Source organism: Pyrenophora tritici-repentis, chromosome 9 (genome assembly GCF_003171515.1).
Source record: "Pyrenophora tritici-repentis strain M4 chromosome 9, whole genome shotgun sequence".
NCBI classification, from domain to species: Eukaryota; Fungi; Ascomycota; class Dothideomycetes; order Pleosporales; family Pleosporaceae; genus Pyrenophora; species Pyrenophora tritici-repentis.
In genome coordinates this window covers 1,049,029-1,067,577 of record NC_089398.1, presented here as the reverse complement: position 1 = coordinate 1,067,577, position 18,549 = coordinate 1,049,029, and the positions used below count along the sequence as shown (strand labels likewise).

The following is an 18,549-nucleotide window of genomic DNA, read 5'->3' as shown; positions in this document are numbered from 1 at the left end:
CCAGAGCTCCGGGTCGGAAGTGATGAGATGATTTGGTGCAATCCGCGCTATCGGTCCTATTGGACGTTGTTAGCTGGGTCGCATTCAGTAGCAGGTCTCTTTCCTGATGCGTACCATACTTTTCGCAGACCTGGCCGTAGTACCTAGGACTTTGACCGCTGATAACGGCCTTTGAATGCCACAGCCAAGAGAATCCCGACGTCGCGGGTCCGCGAAAATGTCTCAGGCGTAAATACTGCCGAATTCGGCCAATGGCGAGGACTGCCACGGCGACAAACACGAGGACATACAGGCGCCGTGGGACACGATCCATTAGCGAAGCGGTGTCCATGCTGACCTGAAGTGGAGTCACAACCGGGTTTCAGGGTCGCTGGTGATGGGACAAAACAACTGAGCGTGGTTCCCTTCAGTGGGGAATCCAGTCCTTGACAGCGCGTGCGGCGCCGTGCGCTATAAAGCTAGTAAGCGGAGAGGGGCACTCGATCTGGTTCGTCAATCGGTTCACTCGGTCAAATAATTGATGGGGTGATGGGGAAGTTGAGCTTCTAGGTAGCTGCACGGCCCGGCACAGCGCTGCGCTGTCAGCCAAAAACGATGAGCTGCATCGAACCCGAGGCCACAGCTAGAAAGTCCCTCACTTGGAGTAGTGAATGCCTAGCCGGGCAAGCGCTATCAATTTCCGGATGTTCCCAAGACGTTCGCGTTAGCGTTATGCTGTTTCGATCGTGCTTCCTGCTGAACTCCTGCAAGATTGATGATTACTCAAGGTATTCTGCAAGCGTAGGCGAGGTTAACTAACTAGAACATCTAGGCGGCCAGGCTCGGCGCTTCGGCCGCCACGTAACAAACCTAGGTACAGTTGCTTCTTCTGCAGTCAGTACACCCGCCGTTGTGGTCATTATCGCAAACTTAGCTACACGGACTTCTTTCGGCAGGCCCAGATGGCGAATCAACGGGGGCTGCGCTCAAATTTCATCAGGACCACGCGGAGCTGTCTGACTCGGGGACACTCGACAGGGCGCTCCCGCAATCCACAAACCACGTTTTGAATCCTGTCTGCATGTTGGTGGAGGCCATCGGACGTCAGCGCCGTTGCGTTCTAGCCTCGTGGAGAGCGGCGCTCGGGCACGTTACCTCCATGTCGTTCCAGCGGCTCTTCAAGATTACTTAACTGTCATGACAACCTCGTCATCGCTTTCTGGACTTGCTTTACAATTCTGTGTCGATTAAGGATCATTTACCAGAGATAGAGTCATTACGTGTACGGTACAAAGTACATTCGCTTACCAGACTCCACACTTCGCCCCGACCCGTTGCTGTATCATTGTGGCACAGTCGCGTCTAAGAAGCCCGACGTTAGCAGATAAGAACAGCGCGACTACAAGCGCCTAAGCGCCAGAGCACATTGTCTCAATTATCATCAGCTCCATACAAGTCTTAGCCACATACACGCTCGATATTTGATCATGGCAGACTCAGGAAAGGGAAAAGGGAGGGCAGTTGAAAACAATCCACCAACAGCATCTAGAAGTGGCTCTGCCGGCGCTGTTGCAGCTGCCTCACCACCCCCGGAGGCTCCCGCTGCTTCCAGCACCCCTCAAGCTTCGGCAGGTTCAGCGCAAGCACCGCTCCCCTCTGAAAATGAGGGTCCCGCTGCATCAGCCCAACAGGTGAATCCTCATGTTGTCGTTGTAAGTATCTTGGGCATCTCATCCCAATTAGCGTACCCCTAGGAGATTTACACTTGATAGTTTAGTCTCTACTCTGTTTCTTGACGACTCCTAACCACCATAGGACAACGACGATACAGACTCAGCACTGGGTGATGATGATGCGATAAGTGACACGACCTCGATCGCGTCTACCATCCACAGGGGCCGCTTCGAAAATGGGCGTCGCTATCACAAGTTCCGCGAGGGCGAGAATGACTACTGGGGTCCTAACGACGAGGTGCAAAACGATCAGCTCGACATTGCACACCACATGTTCCTCATCCTACTAGGCCAAAAATTACACCTAGCACCCGTCAAAGACCCAAAGAGAATCCTAGATCTCGGCTGCGGAACAGGAATCTGGTGCATGGATATGGCTGACGGTATGTCCTCCCCATCTCTCTGCCCCTCGAGCCCCTCAGACTGAAACCCCTATTTAGAATACCCCGGCGCCGAAATCCTCGGAGTAGACCTCTCCCCCATCCAACCCCAATTCACGCCTCCGAACTGTAAATTCGAAATCGACGACGTAACACTCCCCTGGACGTACTCGCAACGCTTCGATTTCATCAACATCCGCGGTCTCTACGGCTCCATTCGTTCCTGGCCTGCGCTCTACGAGCAAATCTACAACGGCCTTGAACCCGGCGGCTACCTGCACCACATGGAAATGAGCATCCAGCTCAAATCCGACGACGGCACGCTCAAACCCGATCACGTGATGTCACAGTGGTCGGACATCTTCCATGAGGCGTCCAAGCGCTTCGGCAAGTCGTTTTATGAGGTCTGGAATCTGAGTACGTATATTCGTAGTGCGGGATTTGTGGATGTTGAGGAGAAGGTGTTCAAAGTGCCAGTGAATAGCTGGCCGGCGGATCCGCACATGAAGGAGTTAGGGAGGTGGAATTTGCTGCATATTACCCAGGGCGCTGAAGGTTGGGGGTTGTACTTATTGACGAAAGTCATGGGTTGGACGGTTGATGAGGCGCAGGTTTTCTTTGCAAAGTTCCGGGCCGGGGTCAAGGAAAAGAAGGTGCATGCATATTTTGAGGTGGTGGTTGTTCATGCTAGAAAGCCGTGATTGGGCACTCATTAGCTTTTATGCTGGGGTAATGGGCTGGGTAGGAACGATCTAAAAGTGACAGATTTTTGTTATTGTGACGGCCATCCGCTGTGATTTTCATGATTTATTCTCATTAAGATATTACTTAAACCAGGGTATACGCATGGGGAAACTTCAATCTAAACCAAGATACACTTCCACTGCCACTCCAAGTCCCATTAGGAAACCTACTTGTTGTGTGCCGGTGCCGTAGCCATTTCCGGCGCATCCCCAGCCTTTGGATCAGGGAGATGCGACACACTCGGCAAGTCACTCAGCTCAGCCTCCTTCTCCCTGCCATCAGTGAGGATGAGCGGTTCCTGGGGTACTTCCCTATCCCCATCCTTGATATTCGCCTTGGACCCAAAGATGGAGTCTGCGTCTTCGTTGATGGAAGATGCGCCAGATTGGCCCTCTTCGGCAGCAAGGCGCTCTTTCTCGAGACGAGTTTCGCGACCGCGCTTGTGGCAGTACCAGAATACGAAGAGAAGGACTGTGTACTGTTAGCATGATGGACTGGTTGCGGTCTGAAAAAAGTGGGACTTACTGAATACCGCCAAGCTCATAATGAGATTTGTACCCGTAGCCAAAGCAGGGAACCTAAACTTGAGGAAGTTGACAATGCTCCTTAACGCGGTGGCAACGGCGCCTTGGGCTGAGACCAGCGACTTCAAGTTGGGCACTTGAGGGAGCATTGAACGTTTACTCTTGAACTTGCTTCCACCAGCAGCAGCCTTTGCATCGAAACCGGGCTTCTCTGATGACGCAGCCATGAGCTCTGGACCCAGTGTGGCCGTAAGCTTAGCTGGTAGGCTCTTAACCAGGTTCTGTAAGAAAGGAGGCAGACTACCATACATCTTCTTGAGTTGATTGTCGTAGTCTGTGAAGAGTTTCTCGAGGTCATTGTATGCTGTTGGCGCACCGTTGACGATGTCCTTCAGAACTTGTGTGAACTTGTTGAGGAGCTCTTCAGACTCCTTGCTGAAGCTGAAGACGCGGTTGTTTACAGCTGATAGATTCAGCTGGTCGAGTATCTCGGTGAGCTCCTTGTCCTCCTTTTGTGCATCGGTAAGCTCAGTGGCTTTGGCGGCTTCGGCTGCGGCGAGTAGGTCGTCTGCGAACTGTGTCCTCTCCTTATCCGTGACTACCAGCTTCTTGTCTTTTGGTGTCTTGTCCTTGGGCTTGTCACCGTCTTTCTTGGCGAATTTGGGCAGTTGGAAGTAGGACAAGACACTCTTCTTCCTAGCTAGACCACCATCAGGTGCCTTTCCTTTGCCCTTGTCACTGGCATGGGCAGTGGTCTCGGGTGGACTCATAGGGAGCGCAACTTTGTCCGCGCCGTCCAGAAGTGCTTCCTGTGCATCTTTGCCAACCTTCTTTTCGCCTGTGTTGTCGACCACCTCGGTTCGCTGGGGCAACGGCGGGGGCATGCCTTCGGGCTCTGAGGCGATAGCTGCAAGTCGCTCAAGGAACTTCTGGTCTTCGGCATCGAGAACTGGGCCGCTGCCTACTTCCTCGCTTGGTTCGGTAAAAGTTGGTGCAGGTGGTGTAGGAACAGCACCGCTAGGCCCCGCGGCGGGTTCTTCGATCTTAGGGACGGCAGCGTCCTCTATTTTCGGTGTAGTCGACTCTGAGACCTTGGGAGGGTCTTCGATTGGTGGCGCTCCGGGCTTTTGTTGCTTTTGAGGGAACAGTTGCTTTGACTGCCGGCGCATCTTTTCGAGGTAGGACGCCATGGTGTACGCGTACGGGTTGTGATGTTGTTGGTAGAACAAAAGGATGAGATGGGGCTTTGAGACGGTGATAAATGACGGGGTAGCTCTAACGCATAACTTATAAGTACAGGCGATCTTCTATCTTCTAGGCCCGGCGGTGCTCAGCATGTCGTCGTAGGCGCCTACGATACCCTGATTGATGTCCCGCGTTTGACAGGGAGCGGCGAAGCGCTGCGTCATTGGCAGGGATCATCTGCGCCACGCGTGGAGGGGCGATACGCAGACCCACCTCTCTTGGCAACCAGGCAAACCTCACACTGACAGTCTGGACATTACACATGCCCGAACCCGCAAAACATCTACGTTCCGGACTTTCTGGTATGCAGTACTACATATGAAAACGAGGCCGCGTATGCATCTCCTAAGTTGCATTGTACAGTCGCTATATCATGAAACCACCATCTCTTATCACAGAACGACGGCTTGTTTAATTATCTTTCAAATTCAAATCTATGTTAATTCAGCTCTTCTAATACACAAAGCTTTCGGCTTTTAGCTTTTAGGCGTTACATATTACCTATACCCCGACTTGTATTCAAGCGCTCACAGACGCTGGTTAAACTTTGGTTCGAGCGACTGCTCCTAGTAGAACCTCCCCTGACGACACCTAATTCACATGCCTGCCTTTCTTTTGTCGAATTTGTCCTTCTAATACTTTCAAAGACGAAATTCCGTTGGAGAGTGCGTGGTATACGCCAACTATATCTTTTACACGACTAACTATACCTTGCTAATATCTCCGTTTCCACACCTATTCGAATTGCGCAATGACTTATAGCCTCGTCCGTCTGCGAAGAACGCTACAATCCGGCAGTGCTAAGTCAAGGTGGGCGTACACAAAACCTGTATGTCGCAGGGGAGAAGAATTTACTTCGCTGTTCGGACTGCCCAACTTAGACTCCAAGCGAGATTCACACTTTGTACCCGGCACTGAAAATTAACTAGGCCAACATCTCCGTCACAACACTAGTTGAAGGTGTGCGCTCACGCGAACGTCACCTGCTTCTTCTCTTGCGCACACCCCACGTTGGCTTGTGTGTCTATTACGCACCCTTGCTATAAAAGTCCCTTCTCTCCTATTTCTACTCCCCTCTTCTGTCTTGCCAATTAAGCTTCTAAGGAAGTCACCGCTACTTGCATGCGTTCTCAATCTTCCTTTTACTTCATTGACGCCATTAGCCGACCAGAGGAAGCGCTTTGGCCACTTACCTTTACCTCTGCCGGAAACAGCTCGCTAGACCTATCTGATTACTAGCGTATGTCGGAGTACTGAGGGACTCTTCCTTCTATAAGAACTATCCCGCACACGTGCAAACAACCTAGCGTGTCTCGCTTCACACTTGCAACACCCCACAACCCAGCACCACACGCACTACTGAGTTCAACAACATGGCTGATCAAGCCTTGATCTTCGGTAGTAAGTACCACCGTAGTTGTCACGTTCATGTATCACTAACATGCTCTCAAGTCGACACGCCTTCGAAGAAAGTAATCTTCAAGAAACAGCTGAGCAGCAAAGGTGCCAACCTCGGTGATGGCGACGACGATGATCTCGGGGACGATGCTTCTGAGGCCGCTGATGACGTGAGTACAATCACCTAGACATACAGCACTCGCTGATGTGACTTAGGCCAACGACGATGACTACAGACTCGACGACTTTGGTGATCTCGAGATTCCAAGTTCTGAGATCGAGCCCGACTACAATGACAACATCGCTGGCAAGAAGCGCAAGCGTATTAGCCCCGGCTCTAGCTCCAAGCTGGCCAAGACTCCTCGACGTTCACGCAATGTTGCTCACACAGGCAGTGGGGAAGCCTTCTTTTTGGAAGACAATAACGAAATCCTGAACACTAAGTCTTCGCGTGTACCTGGCACTTTTGGTCGTCGTAACCGCCACAAGGGAGAGTGCCTTCCTGCCTACCACAAGCGTGTATCGCATGAACTGGACTCTGACGACGAACTCATGATGCAAATGCGTGAGAACGGCTTCAGTGATCGCCAAATCGCCGAGAGGTTAGCTAAAGATGGTCGTGTCCGTTACGATCAAAAGTCTATCTCAACCCGCATCATGCGTATTCGTCTCGCTCAGGCTGACAATGTCGACTTCCTGCTCAGGGAGGGTTACAAGGAATGGGAGACTGACGATGTAAGTCCCGATGAATGCTATCTGGCATATACAACTCCGACTAATACCACCCTTAGGACAAACTCCTCATCCAGGCCTACGCCCTTGCCGACATAGAGATTAGCTACGAGATGGAGCGTATCCGCGCCTGGCGTTTCCGCAAAGTCTCCGAGTACATGCGCCGTCTGAACGCTGAGGCTCTCTTCTCCGCCAAGGCCTGCCGCGAACGTTACAACTCCCTCATCTCAGGCAACGCGCGCATCCCGACTGAAGATGACGATGACCCAGACGCGCGTCGTACTGAGATAGAGACGTACCGCATCAACCGTGAGCATCTCCGCAACGAAGAGAAGATTGCAAAGGAGGCCAAAGAAGCCGCAGAAGCGAAAGCAAAGAACATCACGAAAGCCCGTAACGCCCAAAAGGCCGAAGAAATCGCTAATTCCCGCGCCCAGAAGGAAGAAGAGAAAGCCGAGCGCGCAATGGCTCGCGCTGCATCTGCTCGCATGCGTGCGAACCGTGCTGCTGAGAACTCCCTGGCTAAAACCCAACGGAACGCCCAGATCAAGAAGCAGAAGCAGGGTCAAGAGGAAAAGAAGCACTCTACCTTCACCGTCCCCTGTGCCAAAGACACAACGAAAGACACGCCCGACCCTCGCACCTACCTCTCCGTCGATGATCTCATCCACCTGTGTAATGACCGCGGTCTTGATCTTCCGCGCCACCAGAGTGTGAAGAACCTGGTGGAGGCGCTCAGGGATGCAGACGATGAGTACAGCCAGAAGGATCTGCAGAAGATGTGCAAGTCCAAGCACATGACTTCTAACGTTAACAAGACGACTATGAAGTACCAACTTGCGCTTGCTGCGGCAAAGGGTTGTGCCTCGTTTGAGGCGGGTGTGGCGGCTGCAGGTCGAGGTGAGGAGGATGACAATGAGGACATGGATGAGATGTAGGCTTTAAGCTACATGATCAGGGTAACGTCAGCAGAGGAAAAGTACCTTGAATCATACCACAGGGGATTATTGTTTGCGTTTTTGGACATATAAGCATAGTTGCGGAGTTCACGGCTAGACAAACTTTCCAACTGCATCTCAGTAACTCACTTCCGAATAATTGACATAGGAATTAGTATGACGGGTATATATGCCAAACACCAATTATGCAGCACATGTATCTCTCCTCTCAATCTCAAAAGCCAAACCATCAGGAGCATCCACTACTACCAGCACTCCCACTTCTGCCCACCCATAGCAACAAGCCGATTAAACAGCTCATCCCTCAACGGTAGCGCCGTAATCCGGTACTCATTCAGCCTCCGATCCGTAATCACCAAGCCATCCGCCACCTCCCTACCCATCGCCCACCCAACCACCAGCCTCGCCTTCCACCCAAACCCGCCCACCTTCCTCATCTCCATGATATCGCCCACGGGCAGACTCCACAAAGGATGCAAGTCCTCTCTATCTACACTTCCAATCTTTTCGATTGTCTTGTCAGTCGAGAAAGCGATACTGGGAATAGTGGCCTTGGTGGTGATGTACACATGGCCCTTTTTGCCATCGAACCGCGCTTTGAACTCGACGGGTCCGGAAGTCAGATCCATTCCGCGAGGGGGTACGGCACCTAGTCTGTTCTTTGCGTGGGTAGAGCCGGCAGCTGCTTTGACTTTGTCGGCTGTCATTGTAGTTTCTACGCCGCCTTTTACAGTGCCGCGGAAGAAATTTAGGATCTTCGTTCCCTTTTTACCGTGCTTGCTGTCTTTGGCTTTGTCGATGTCTTCGCCGCCTGTTTCGTGGGCTGTAGTTGAGTCGTGTGCCATGGCTGCATCGAGCTCTTCTTGCGTTGCATTGAGAGGCCAATCTGCGCCCGTGGCACGGAGCTCTTCTTCGTTGATATCGACTGGTTTGTCTGGAGGCGGCTCCGCAATATGGGGTGGTGGAGGTAGTGGAGCTTTGTTTGCTTCGCCGATACGGAGGAGAGTGACGGTGAGTTGGGCGTTGGTAGGGACGCCTTTGAGAAGCGTGTTTCGGAGCTCGAGCAACTTTTGCCAGTTAGGGTACTTCCTGTTAAGAAGTGATAGGCCTCTCTGGATGATAGGGTCACCGAAGAATCCGAACCCAACACCGAATGTGACCCCCTTCATGAACATATATGAGGAGGTAAAGAGTGATACAAGGACGACAGGAGCAACGACCGCTGCAACTCGGAAGTGAAACCTGTTTTTCGGGAATGGGGGAGTCGGTTCAAGCATACTGTTCAAGAATTAGCATCTGATGCAGTAAATCTATACCCGGCGACCTACTTTGCGAAGCGTTCCCACGTATCGGTAACCTCAGCAAAGCCATGCATGATCGGCCTCATCTTGGTCCACATGGCAGTCTCCATCGGAACTTTGGTCTTATCATAGTCCCTGGTAGGCTTAACGCCTGATGCCTGGTCTTTTGCATCCGCAGCACCAATGGCGAGTCTTGTAGGGTCCGGTACGTTGCTGTCAGGAGAGTCCTCATCCGGAGGTTCACCCTGGGGATGCTTGCCAGTGGCACTCGACAATGCTATTGACGCAAAGCCATTGACAAAGTTGGACGCTTCTTGTTCTACAGCCTCTCCCTTGTGGTTCTCTGGGGCTCCGGTAGCGCTGTCTGTACTACCCAGCGTTCCAGACTTGGGCTTCTGCACACCCCCAGTGGAACTGACCAGCGCCATGGGTGCTGGAGGAAACATAATTTCGCGAGCCGGTGGATATACAATGAGAGTGACTAGAGTAACCGAAAGTAGTGGCATTATCATGTCGAGAAGCCACGCCGCGAAGTATACAGAGCAAAACCAAGCAGTCCGTTGAGTTTCCCGCCATGAGCGAATACGAACGATGTGCTTGCCGAATCCCATTAGACCGATGCCCTATTACTGTTAAACTCAATCACTATAAGAACTTACACTGTATGGGCTTACAATAGTCATGTACAAACGCTCGATGTTGGCGCGAAGCTTGTCTGGTGAGAACTCCTCTTCATCTGCAATGTTCATATCCAGCCCCCCAGGAGGTGCGGTAGGAATCTCCTTCACATGGTACATTTGCTACGAGTGGTCAGTATTATTTTGCGGAAGCATCGACAATGAAGTCTTACCTTGTTGAAACGTCGAACCAGTAGCCACAAGTCCTCATTTCCCAAGCCGCCAACCAAAGGCTTCGCAACAAGTTCTTTTGGTTCATTCCATCCCAAGTCCACTACTTCGCTCCCATGGCCTACCTGCGCTGCACCCTTCTCTTCCGGAGCAGCTGCCCTTGCAGCATTCAAAGCTAGCGCATGGCTGTCCGTAGGTGCATCTGTTAGTGTAGTCGTCTTTCCTTCGTGTACTGTAGGGTCCGTGTCCGGGATAGGAAGTAGGTCTTTGTAGACCACTCCTCCAGTCGCCATGTTGATCGTAGGCCTCGTTTGTGAATGCGTACAGAGGTATGCAGGTAAGAGGTATGAAAGTAAGTAGGCAGCCCAGCTTTGCAATTTGGCCTTCACACGGCAAGAAGGATGGCGTACGGCTACAACCGCCCTTTACGTCATGTACGCACTCTGCACTAGTAAACGGGCAAGCCACAACATCAGTGGCAATCGGAATGCGCGCTTTGAGATTGAACTTGGATTGTGTAGCCACTTTACGAACAAAGATTACGCTAAGAATAAGCCCAGGAGGATATCAGCCTCTGTGTGCAGATTCCACGCGGCGGTGATCTGACAGTCAGAGGGTACCCATGGCATTTAGAGTCGCACGTTCAGCGATCAATGATCTTCACGCCCCCCCACCACATCATCCCCGATACGTGTTTCCCCTGCTGCGATCCCCTCTGATGCCTGTCAATCATCTTGTTCTGGACCCAGAGTGTACCAAATGAGGTACTCCGCGGTTTGCATGTTGCACTGCCGTGATGTGCGCCGGCGCGTCTTGTTGGGGTGTTACGTCATCGATGTCTCACAGAATACCACTCCCTAGCTGGGGCTGAGGTTTCCAGCTTTACTTCACAGCCTAGTACAGTTTTGGACGGCAACATTGAATTGTGTATTCATAATCCAGAAAGACATCGCTAGCATTGCCAAACCAGTAACAATACTCTCCCATCGCTACTGCAACTCATTCACTCATAATGAAAATCTAACCAACGAAAGACTTTGGATCTTCCTACTGGGATTTTGTCGGTACATCCTCGGCCTTCTTCTCCTCGGTAGATGTGCTGACGGCTTTCTGTTCCAGAGAGGCGCTTTTGCTCTCGGTCTCATTCTCTAGGCCTGGGCCCGAGCCAGGAAAGGCACCCGGTGCGTCGGTAGAACCGGGTACAGCCTCAGTAACCAAAGGCTCTTGTGGTTGAAGGGCAGATGAAACCTTGGAAGTGACTGACTGGAGTGCGTCTGACGCCTGAGAAGTCACCTGCTCAAGAGTAGAAGGCGTTTTGTCAACAACAGCCTCAATCGTTGAGGCAGGCTCACTACTCTCTTTTAACTTTGTCTGTGTAAGTGGTGGTTCTGACCCAACGGTCTTCTCTGCTTCCGTCTCGGTAACGGCAGGCTCATCAGCCTTTGCAGGAACGTTTAGCGCATGGTGCATCTGGGCTGCCATCTTGGCAGCGGGTACATCCAGACTGCCGTCTTCGTTGAAGCTCCAAATTGCGGTCACGGGACCAAAGTCCAGCTTCTGTTTTGGCACAGCAGCTTCAGATGCCGTCGCAGATGGCGAAGGAGATGCAGCAGGCCTCCTCCTCTGTGGGCCCTTAGCTCTACTCTTGCGGGCATCTGAAAGCGGTGCCGAATCCTTATCTTCTTCTTCCGGTTCAGGTTCCTTGATCTTAGGTGCGACGGGGCCAAGGCCGAGCTTACTATTCAAGTCCTTCAAGAAGCCTGCTTGGAGAGCAGCAATCTTAGAGCCGGCAGGGCGGGCAGGTACCGGTGGCTTTGTCTTCCCTTGTGGAGACTCGTTCTCACCAGCTTGTGACTCAACAGTCGCAACACTTTCGGACGAAGATGGCTTGGTCGGGCGTGCGGGAAGCTGGGGCTTCGGACGCTCTGGAATGATGGGCGCTTTCTTATCTTCGTTGGATACCTCCCTCTTCAAAGGTCGAGCAGGAATACTGGGTCGAGCCGGAACCTGAGGCTTTTGCTCAATTGGAGAGTCTTCCGCGTACTCGTTCGTTTCCTCCATCTGGGGAGTGCTGACAGTCGTCTCAAGATGACCATGAGATGGCGCATCTTCCCAGATGTCTTGACTTGGAAAGCGTTGCTGCATTCCGGGGCGGCCTGGCGCGTCTTCGCGCACTTTTCCAAGGTGTTTGTTCTCGGCTGCAAATTGACGAGTGTGCTCAGGCAGGAATGACTTCTGATCCTCCTTGTTGATCTCTTCCTTGCGTTTCTTTTCCGCGGCGGGGTCTTCAAACACCTTCGCGGGGCTGACATCGCCGTTACCACCGGCAGTCTTTGGCTCCTCAGGCTCTTGGGGGGTGTCCACGGTAGTCTCAAGCTGTAGACTGCCAGGGGTATCTTCCCAGACGTCTTGGCTTGGGAACTGGTGACGCGCAACACTAGGACGCTTAAGCTTGTCGACCTTTGTCTTTGGTTTCTTGCTGTCGTCCTCGTCCTCAGGGAACAGCGGCTCATACTCCTTGTGGGACTCAAGTGGGGCACCGCCGCGGTCATATTGGGCCGGGCTGGGGATGACGCGTTGCTGCGTGTTGTTGTTCCGGCTAGAGTTTCTACTATGAGGGCGCGATCTGGTGATGTATTGTGGAGTACCATCCTCGTTCACTGTGTATTCGTTGCCATGACGCTCCAGCTCAGGCGATACAGCAGGCTGTCTCCACTCGCTGTCTGGGTGCTTCTTCAGCTCATCAGAGGCCAGAATGGGAGTGCCGTAACCACGCTCAGTTACCCATCCGCCTTGTTCTGATGTGTTACCGCCCTGTGGACCAAGGTCCTCGGTTGGTGGATCATAGCCTCCACCGTGAACCTTGTTAGAGCGGTGCGCAGGGGGATCAATATGAATGACTTCACCCTTGTCGTTGACTTCCTGGCCCGCTTCGTTGCGGAGCGGCGAGTCGACGTGGCCACCTTTGATTGATGCAGGGCGACCGGAAGATTGTGGCCTAGGAGAGGCCATCCTCGAGGCATATTCCTCAGTGGCCCTGTAGCCAATTTGCTCATCGGGAGTGCTAACAGCTTCTCGGCTGGTACCTACACAACACAGTCAATATCAGTGGCAAATCGGGGTAGCTATGGTTAGTTACGTACCCATACCAATGTCCTGAGACCTTTTGTGTACAAGTTTCTCCAGATTGTCTGCACCCCAGTGGTATTCTTTTCTGTTTTCTTGGATGTGTGGCCCATATTCGCCGGCCTTTTCGCGCTTCAGATCGTCAGGATGATTTTGGTACCACTTCTGCTCGAAGTCGTCTGTCGAGATCTTCCCGTGGCCGTGCATGCCATAGCTTCCGGGGGGACCATGAAAGATCTCTCGGCCGCTCTTGGTCCTGCCATGATGACGGCCACTGGTCTTTTGGTTGAAGCCAACTCCTTGAGACGCGGCTGGTTGGGCATATGGCGCGGGGCTCGGTGCCTGAACGTCTCCAGCATTGCGGAACATGGGCACCTGAACGCCAATCTCCGGAATACCATGTTCATCCTTGTCGTTGTAAAGCGAACTGGGGCGCGATCCAGCAGAGGAGCCTGAACGGCCAGACTTGGCCTGCGCGACCTTGTCATCGACTGACAACTGCGAACCAAAGCCAGCAGCAGCAGCAGTCTGCGAATCGGTCCGCGTCACCGCCTGGATCCTACTCTTGGCGGTAGAACTAGGAACTGAGGCAGTAGGAGCATGCAGAGGCAAGTCTCCCGCCACATTCCCCATGTGTTGTGGGGAGCTACCCTGATTCTCGGTTGTAAGAGTTTTCGACAGGTCCTCAAAACTGGCGTATTCGTTGCCTTCCTCGCCGAGCGAGGGCATGGAGACGCTCGGTGGGCGGGACGGCACATCAGTGCTGAGTCGGCCGCCCTCTTTTGGCGGACCGCCATGTACGTATGTTGGGTCGTTCAGTGGGGAGCGAGCATATCTGTCACCGCTGGGGGAGACGGAGCGTTCGATGCCGCGCTTCGGGCGTGGGGGAATCTTGGGGACGTCCATGTGGGTTCCTGGTGCAGGAGAGGTGCTGTTCTGAGCCCGCGCTGGGCGTGGAGGTATTGTCGGTGGAGCACTCATTGTTTCTGTACTGGCTGTTGGAAGAAAACGCGGGGTGGAGGCTAACAAGTTCAATGTCAGTGACAGACTTGAGTCATTGAAGGACCAGAAGATAGAATGTGAGACAGACAGCTGTCTCAGAGAAGCGGACAGCTGGAAAAATCAGCGCAGCTATTCCCCGGCAGCTTTGAGCAAGTCAAGTCAAGTGGGAGCTGGCCAATAAGCGCGGCTATGACTGAGGGCGGGATATCGCTGCACAAAGCGGCATATATACGGAAGACTTACCGCCGAACACGCAATTGAAGCGGGGGAATTGAGTAAGATGAGAGAGAGAGGAAAATGTGTAGTTTAGCCCAGTATGATCAGAGGCGCAAATGGACCGGCTTCGAGAAGTTGGGGCGGGCACTTATGTAGCAAAGAGCTCTGCGACCCGCATTTGCATCATGGGTAATGGCGTATGGGGCCCTGGCGTCTAGCACGCGGCACCTCCTCATCGTCACCTCCAGTACCTGCCCACGTATCAACCGAGTGGGTATTTTGGACGGTATAATGCTCGTTGTCATCTAGAAGCGATGGAAGTGCCCTTTTTCAACCTAGGTATTCAACGTTGTCCATCTAACACAGTGGGCCACGTCCAACGCAAAAGCAGACACGAGTGCCTGCTTATACACTATTCTGTATCCGGGACTATACGACCAACAAGCACATGGACATGTTTCGCAGCCCGGACCCCGCCAACACTCGCGAATACATACCTCTTGTCCGCAAGCCACATGCAAACCATCTTGTATCACATGTACGGTACTTTTGGGTAATTCCAGTCTGCAGCCGCCATCTGTGTGGCAGGATCTTCACCACCTGTGCGAAGCCCGACACTACTAGGCTGTTAGCGTTCCCCGCGCCGAGCAAGGCGTGGTTCCTGGTCAGACCCTAGCAGCCAGTAATCGTCACGCGAAAGACAAGCAGAAGCCAGCTGAGAATATGTGCGTTTCCGCGGTTTTGGTTTGACACTCTCCGTCGGACATGTTTGGCACAGTGACTCTCCCGTGGCCAAGGCCAGTCGCTGCCCAACATGTTGCGCTCATCGAGAGGGTGCGTCGATCTTCTCAGGCAAATGTGGCGCTTCGAAAACTCATCGGTTTTCTAGAACATCGTCATAGGCCATCATGTAGGCCCTGCGCTACTCTCCACATGTACACTTACGTAGGTTCCCCCACATATGGCCAAATCATTCTTGCAGCTTAGTACAAATACTCGATTGTTAAGAAAACGGCCGACTAAGCGCTCGCGGATCCAAGCAATTCTCATACAAAACATAGCCCCCGAAACGCCCAGCCGCTGACTTATGATACAAGAAACTCAACCTGAGGTATCATATAGATGAGCAGGCAAACAATAGTGGTGGTGTAGTCCATCTCGCAGCTCACGGAGCCATTACGAAACTGTTCGTTTACTGGCATTCCATGCCAACGTCAATTCCTTCGTCGTCCAAATGTCGTGATGTTCCCATCCTGCATATCTCTGCCCTTATATGATCATCTGCGCAACACCCTGACCTCCAAGCGTCTTACTGCCCTGGAACTGTTGGCCCTTGAAGCCAGCAAGCGCATAGAAGACGGCGGCGAGTAGCAGGAAGATGGCTGCAACGATGAGGCTCGTGGCCTGAGGCCAGATGCTGATCCATTGTATGACGCTCATGACACCGTAAATGGCAGCGCGCATGTAGTTTGAGCTGAATTTGCGGATAAATTCATCGAACTTTGGGGACGTCGGGCAGATGCGCAGGAGCAGCGGAATTTCGATGAAGATGATGATGAAGGAACATACTCTGCAGCGCTGGTTAGGTGCACGTTTCAGTACAAGCAAGGGAGGCGGAGACGTACAAGCAAACAATGCTGAATGCGATGACAAAGTTGGCGTGGAAGATGTTGGCGATGCCGAGGGCGAAGCAGAGGAATATGCAAAGCACTCCGGTCCTAGAGGGCTGTTTAGTATATTATTCCATGGCGCATATGCAGTGCGGTGCGCGACTACAAACCATTGACCGTAGATACCTGGAAAGATGCCATGTCAGCAAAAGGTGTCACAACTTGTGAAGCGCGAGTCTTACTGAAATTCCGCGACTTGAACTCTTCTGCGAGCGTCATATTTACGGTAGGGCTGGTGGTATTATGGGTACAGACGTCCTCGGTGGTGCAAAAGGGGATGTAGTGCAAACGTGTTCAGTATGCCGTCTCGGTGCCTTTGTTGATGGCGCAAGCTGGACGGAGCTCTGGGATGACGGGAGCTTTGGGGAACACTGTGTTGAAATGGGCACGCGGTGTTGATGTATGTTGCGGTGCTGCGTAATGCAATTGTGGCTGTGCGGTGGATGCGAAATCGTGTGCGGTGAATGTTTGTCGTTGCCTAGGCTTGTTGGATGACAGTGGTTGCTTCTTGGTATGCTCAGCCCATCCGTCGGTCGCGGCTTCCACGTCCACGTAAACTAGGCGCTAGTGCGTGCCGAAACCGTGTTAGGGTCAGAGGTCGGCGCACGACGGTGAGAAGACCGACCTGCACGCACTCGGTTTCAGGCCATGCTAGATGGTCGCAACTGCTTCACCTGGGCATGATTGGAATTTCGCATGGGAAGGGACCATGGGCGCCTTTTGCGCTTGGGTCTGCCGTTCTTGGCCTGACCCTGTACTATCTGCACTTGACCAGGCAACCTACACAGGCAAACATTTCACCACCGCTCACCCAAGATAATTGCCAAGACTACGACGCGACACACGTACCAGACGCCATGGATCCGGAGGAGAGAGCGTATCACGAGGGCTTCATGCGCGAGGCTATCGCTATGGTGTGTCAGACCCTATATCCTTTGACTTTTAGCCCTAGCTGCCACTGCAATTAGTCGTCTACAAGAGTATGAATGCTGACTCATCACTTGCTCTAGGCTGAACTGGCACTCAAGAGCGACGAGACGCCTGTTGGTTGTGTCTTTGTCAAAGATGGCGAAATCATCGGCCGAGGCATGAACGAGACAAATCGCACTCTGAATGGCACCAGACACGCCGAGTTCGTCGCCATTGCCGGCATCTTGTCCAAGCATCCCATCAGCATCCTAAATGAGACAGATCTCTATGTCACCGTCGAGCCATGCGTCATGTGCGCTTCCATGCTCCGTCAGTACGGCATCCGAGCTGTTTACTTTGGCTGCTGGAATGAGCGATTTGGCGGAACCGGTGGGGTGTTGAACATCCACTCGGAGTAAGTGCACCTACACACCTCCGGGGTGATAAGCAATACTTGAACACTAGTACATGTCAACTTTTATGTTGCGGATGCTAACTTCACATAGTCCCAGTGTCGACAAACCTTACCCAGTCACCGGCGGCATCTTCCGAGAAGAAGCAATCATGTTACTACGCAAATTCTACGTTCAGGAAAACGAGAAGGCGCCCGAACCGAAGCAGAAGAAGACCAGGGAGTTGAAGACAGAAATCTTGCCAATGGATGTTCACCAGCCAAAGTCAACCCCTTCGCCTGCTGTTCGCACTCCTCTTACTTCATCCTCGACTGGATCCATTCCAACCCTATCTTCTTTGGCCGCATCTGCTGTAGCCGTGCCCAAGACTGGTATCCAAATGCCAATTCGCCCCTATCCAGTCGCTGCTACCTCTGCCCTTGCTTGAGGAACATCAGGGTGGTTGTATACTTGTATTCAAGAGAAAATTATCTCAGCATGATGGTTATGACAGGGATGACATGGACGACACACATTGTATCATAGCTAATGACTTTTACTTCAAATAGTTGAAGCACACACTGCTGTGCTAATGATAATGCGTTTTCAGGGGGGTCAGATCCAACATGTCGTCAGCAAAGTGTGACCTTGGAATTGCGTATGTATGAGGAAAGGTATCATGGATAAAAGCTTGATAGTCATAACATGTGACTGCCTGGACTTATTTCTCTCCACCGCCACCTGCGACTAGCTGCACTACCAAGAAGAGCGCGAGAGCCCACCAGTATCTGCGCAGTTGTTAGCATGGCGGTAACCATCAATGAGTGCATCTTTGCGCACTTTTGTAGGAATGTCTTCTCTGGTTCCTTTCCGTCAACCTTTCCATCCGCATTCAACACGATAGGTTTGTTCAGCACCGGCTTAGGCCCATCGTTCTTCTTCACAATCTCAACTTCCACCTCTTCCTCACTGCCCTTGACCCTTGTGCGGAAACCGATGTGGTATGGCTCGCCCTTGTCGTCAACGTGGATGACAAACTTCTTGTGGTATTGATCAGAGAAGCTAGCAGCTGATGTGAGGACACCGCGCCACGGGCCGGACACAGAGTCTGTGAGACCGACGCGTAGAAGATGACCAGGCGAGTAAGAGCCTGTGGGTGGTGTATAGGAGGCTAGAGTGCCGACGGATTGGTCTGCATCGTATTCGATCTGCGCGAGTGGGATGGGGGAGGCGACAATGGCCGTGTCTGCAGACGCCGAGGCAGGAACAGAAGAGACGTAGAGCGTCACCGACGATGCGAGCGCAACGGGCAGCAAAAGAAGCTTGGAAAGTAGCATTGTGGAATACGGCTGCAATTGGTTGCGGTATGTATCCGCGGTGATGCTGGGGCG

The 18,549-nt window shown here is 52.6% G+C and overlaps 8 protein-coding genes across 8 annotated transcripts; 3 read left to right on the top strand and 5 right to left on the bottom strand.

Moving 5' to 3' along the window:
• Positions 1–1,466: 1,466 nt before the first annotated feature.
• On the top strand, positions 1,467–2,793 carry PtrM4_147780 (Tam, Trans-aconitate methyltransferase; the record flags this gene model as incomplete). Its single annotated transcript, XM_066109924.1, has 3 exons — positions 1,467–1,691; positions 1,795–2,095; positions 2,153–2,793. 3 exons carry the CDS (start codon positions 1,467–1,469, stop codon positions 2,791–2,793), a joined length of 1,167 nt encoding a protein of 388 aa, XP_065959907.1.
• Positions 2,794–3,002: 209 nt separating this feature from the next.
• PtrM4_147770 (uncharacterized protein) lies at positions 3,003–4,550 on the bottom strand (the record flags this gene model as incomplete). Its single annotated transcript, XM_001938751.2, has 2 exons — positions 3,003–3,307; positions 3,362–4,550. 2 exons carry the CDS (start codon positions 4,548–4,550, stop codon positions 3,003–3,005), a joined length of 1,494 nt encoding a protein of 497 aa, XP_001938786.2.
• Positions 4,551–5,978: 1,428 nt separating this feature from the next.
• PtrM4_147760 (TolA, Membrane protein involved in colicin uptake) lies at positions 5,979–7,673 on the top strand (the record flags this gene model as incomplete). Its single annotated transcript, XM_001938752.2, has 4 exons — positions 5,979–6,006; positions 6,058–6,173; positions 6,220–6,738; positions 6,795–7,673. The coding sequence occupies 4 exons, from the start codon at positions 5,979–5,981 to the stop codon at positions 7,671–7,673; spliced, it is 1,542 nt and encodes a 513-aa protein (XP_001938787.1).
• A 511-nt stretch (positions 7,674–8,184) lies between these two features.
• Positions 8,185–10,136, bottom strand: PtrM4_147750 (DUF3292 domain containing protein; the record flags this gene model as incomplete). Its single annotated transcript, XM_066109923.1, has 5 exons — positions 8,185–8,197; positions 8,262–8,972; positions 9,023–9,618; positions 9,670–9,795; positions 9,846–10,136. The coding sequence occupies 5 exons, from the start codon at positions 10,134–10,136 to the stop codon at positions 8,185–8,187; spliced, it is 1,737 nt and encodes a 578-aa protein (XP_065959906.1).
• Positions 10,137–10,890: 754 nt separating this feature from the next.
• Positions 10,891–13,950, bottom strand: PtrM4_147740 (uncharacterized protein; the record flags this gene model as incomplete). The annotated part of the gene is made up of 2 exons (XM_001938754.1): positions 10,891–12,929; positions 12,987–13,950. 2 exons carry the CDS (start codon positions 13,948–13,950, stop codon positions 10,891–10,893), a joined length of 3,003 nt encoding a protein of 1,000 aa, XP_001938789.1.
• A 1,506-nt stretch (positions 13,951–15,456) lies between these two features.
• On the bottom strand, positions 15,457–16,076 carry PtrM4_147730 (Cg6151-P multi-domain protein; the record flags this gene model as incomplete). Its single annotated transcript, XM_066109922.1, has 4 exons — positions 15,457–15,757; positions 15,813–15,905; positions 15,968–15,983; positions 16,040–16,076. 4 exons carry the CDS (start codon positions 16,074–16,076, stop codon positions 15,457–15,459), a joined length of 447 nt encoding a protein of 148 aa, XP_065959905.1.
• Positions 16,077–16,537: 461 nt separating this feature from the next.
• Positions 16,538–17,606, top strand: PtrM4_147720 (CumB, Cytosine-adenosine deaminase; the record flags this gene model as incomplete). The annotated part of the gene is made up of 3 exons (XM_001938756.2): positions 16,538–16,771; positions 16,868–17,181; positions 17,273–17,606. 3 exons carry the CDS (start codon positions 16,538–16,540, stop codon positions 17,604–17,606), a joined length of 882 nt encoding a protein of 293 aa, XP_001938791.2.
• A 273-nt stretch (positions 17,607–17,879) lies between these two features.
• On the bottom strand, positions 17,880–18,495 carry PtrM4_147710 (uncharacterized protein; the record flags this gene model as incomplete). The annotated part of the gene is made up of 2 exons (XM_001938757.2): positions 17,880–17,946; positions 17,999–18,495. The coding sequence occupies 2 exons, from the start codon at positions 18,493–18,495 to the stop codon at positions 17,880–17,882; spliced, it is 564 nt and encodes a 187-aa protein (XP_001938792.1).
• Positions 18,496–18,549: the final 54 nt, after the last annotated feature.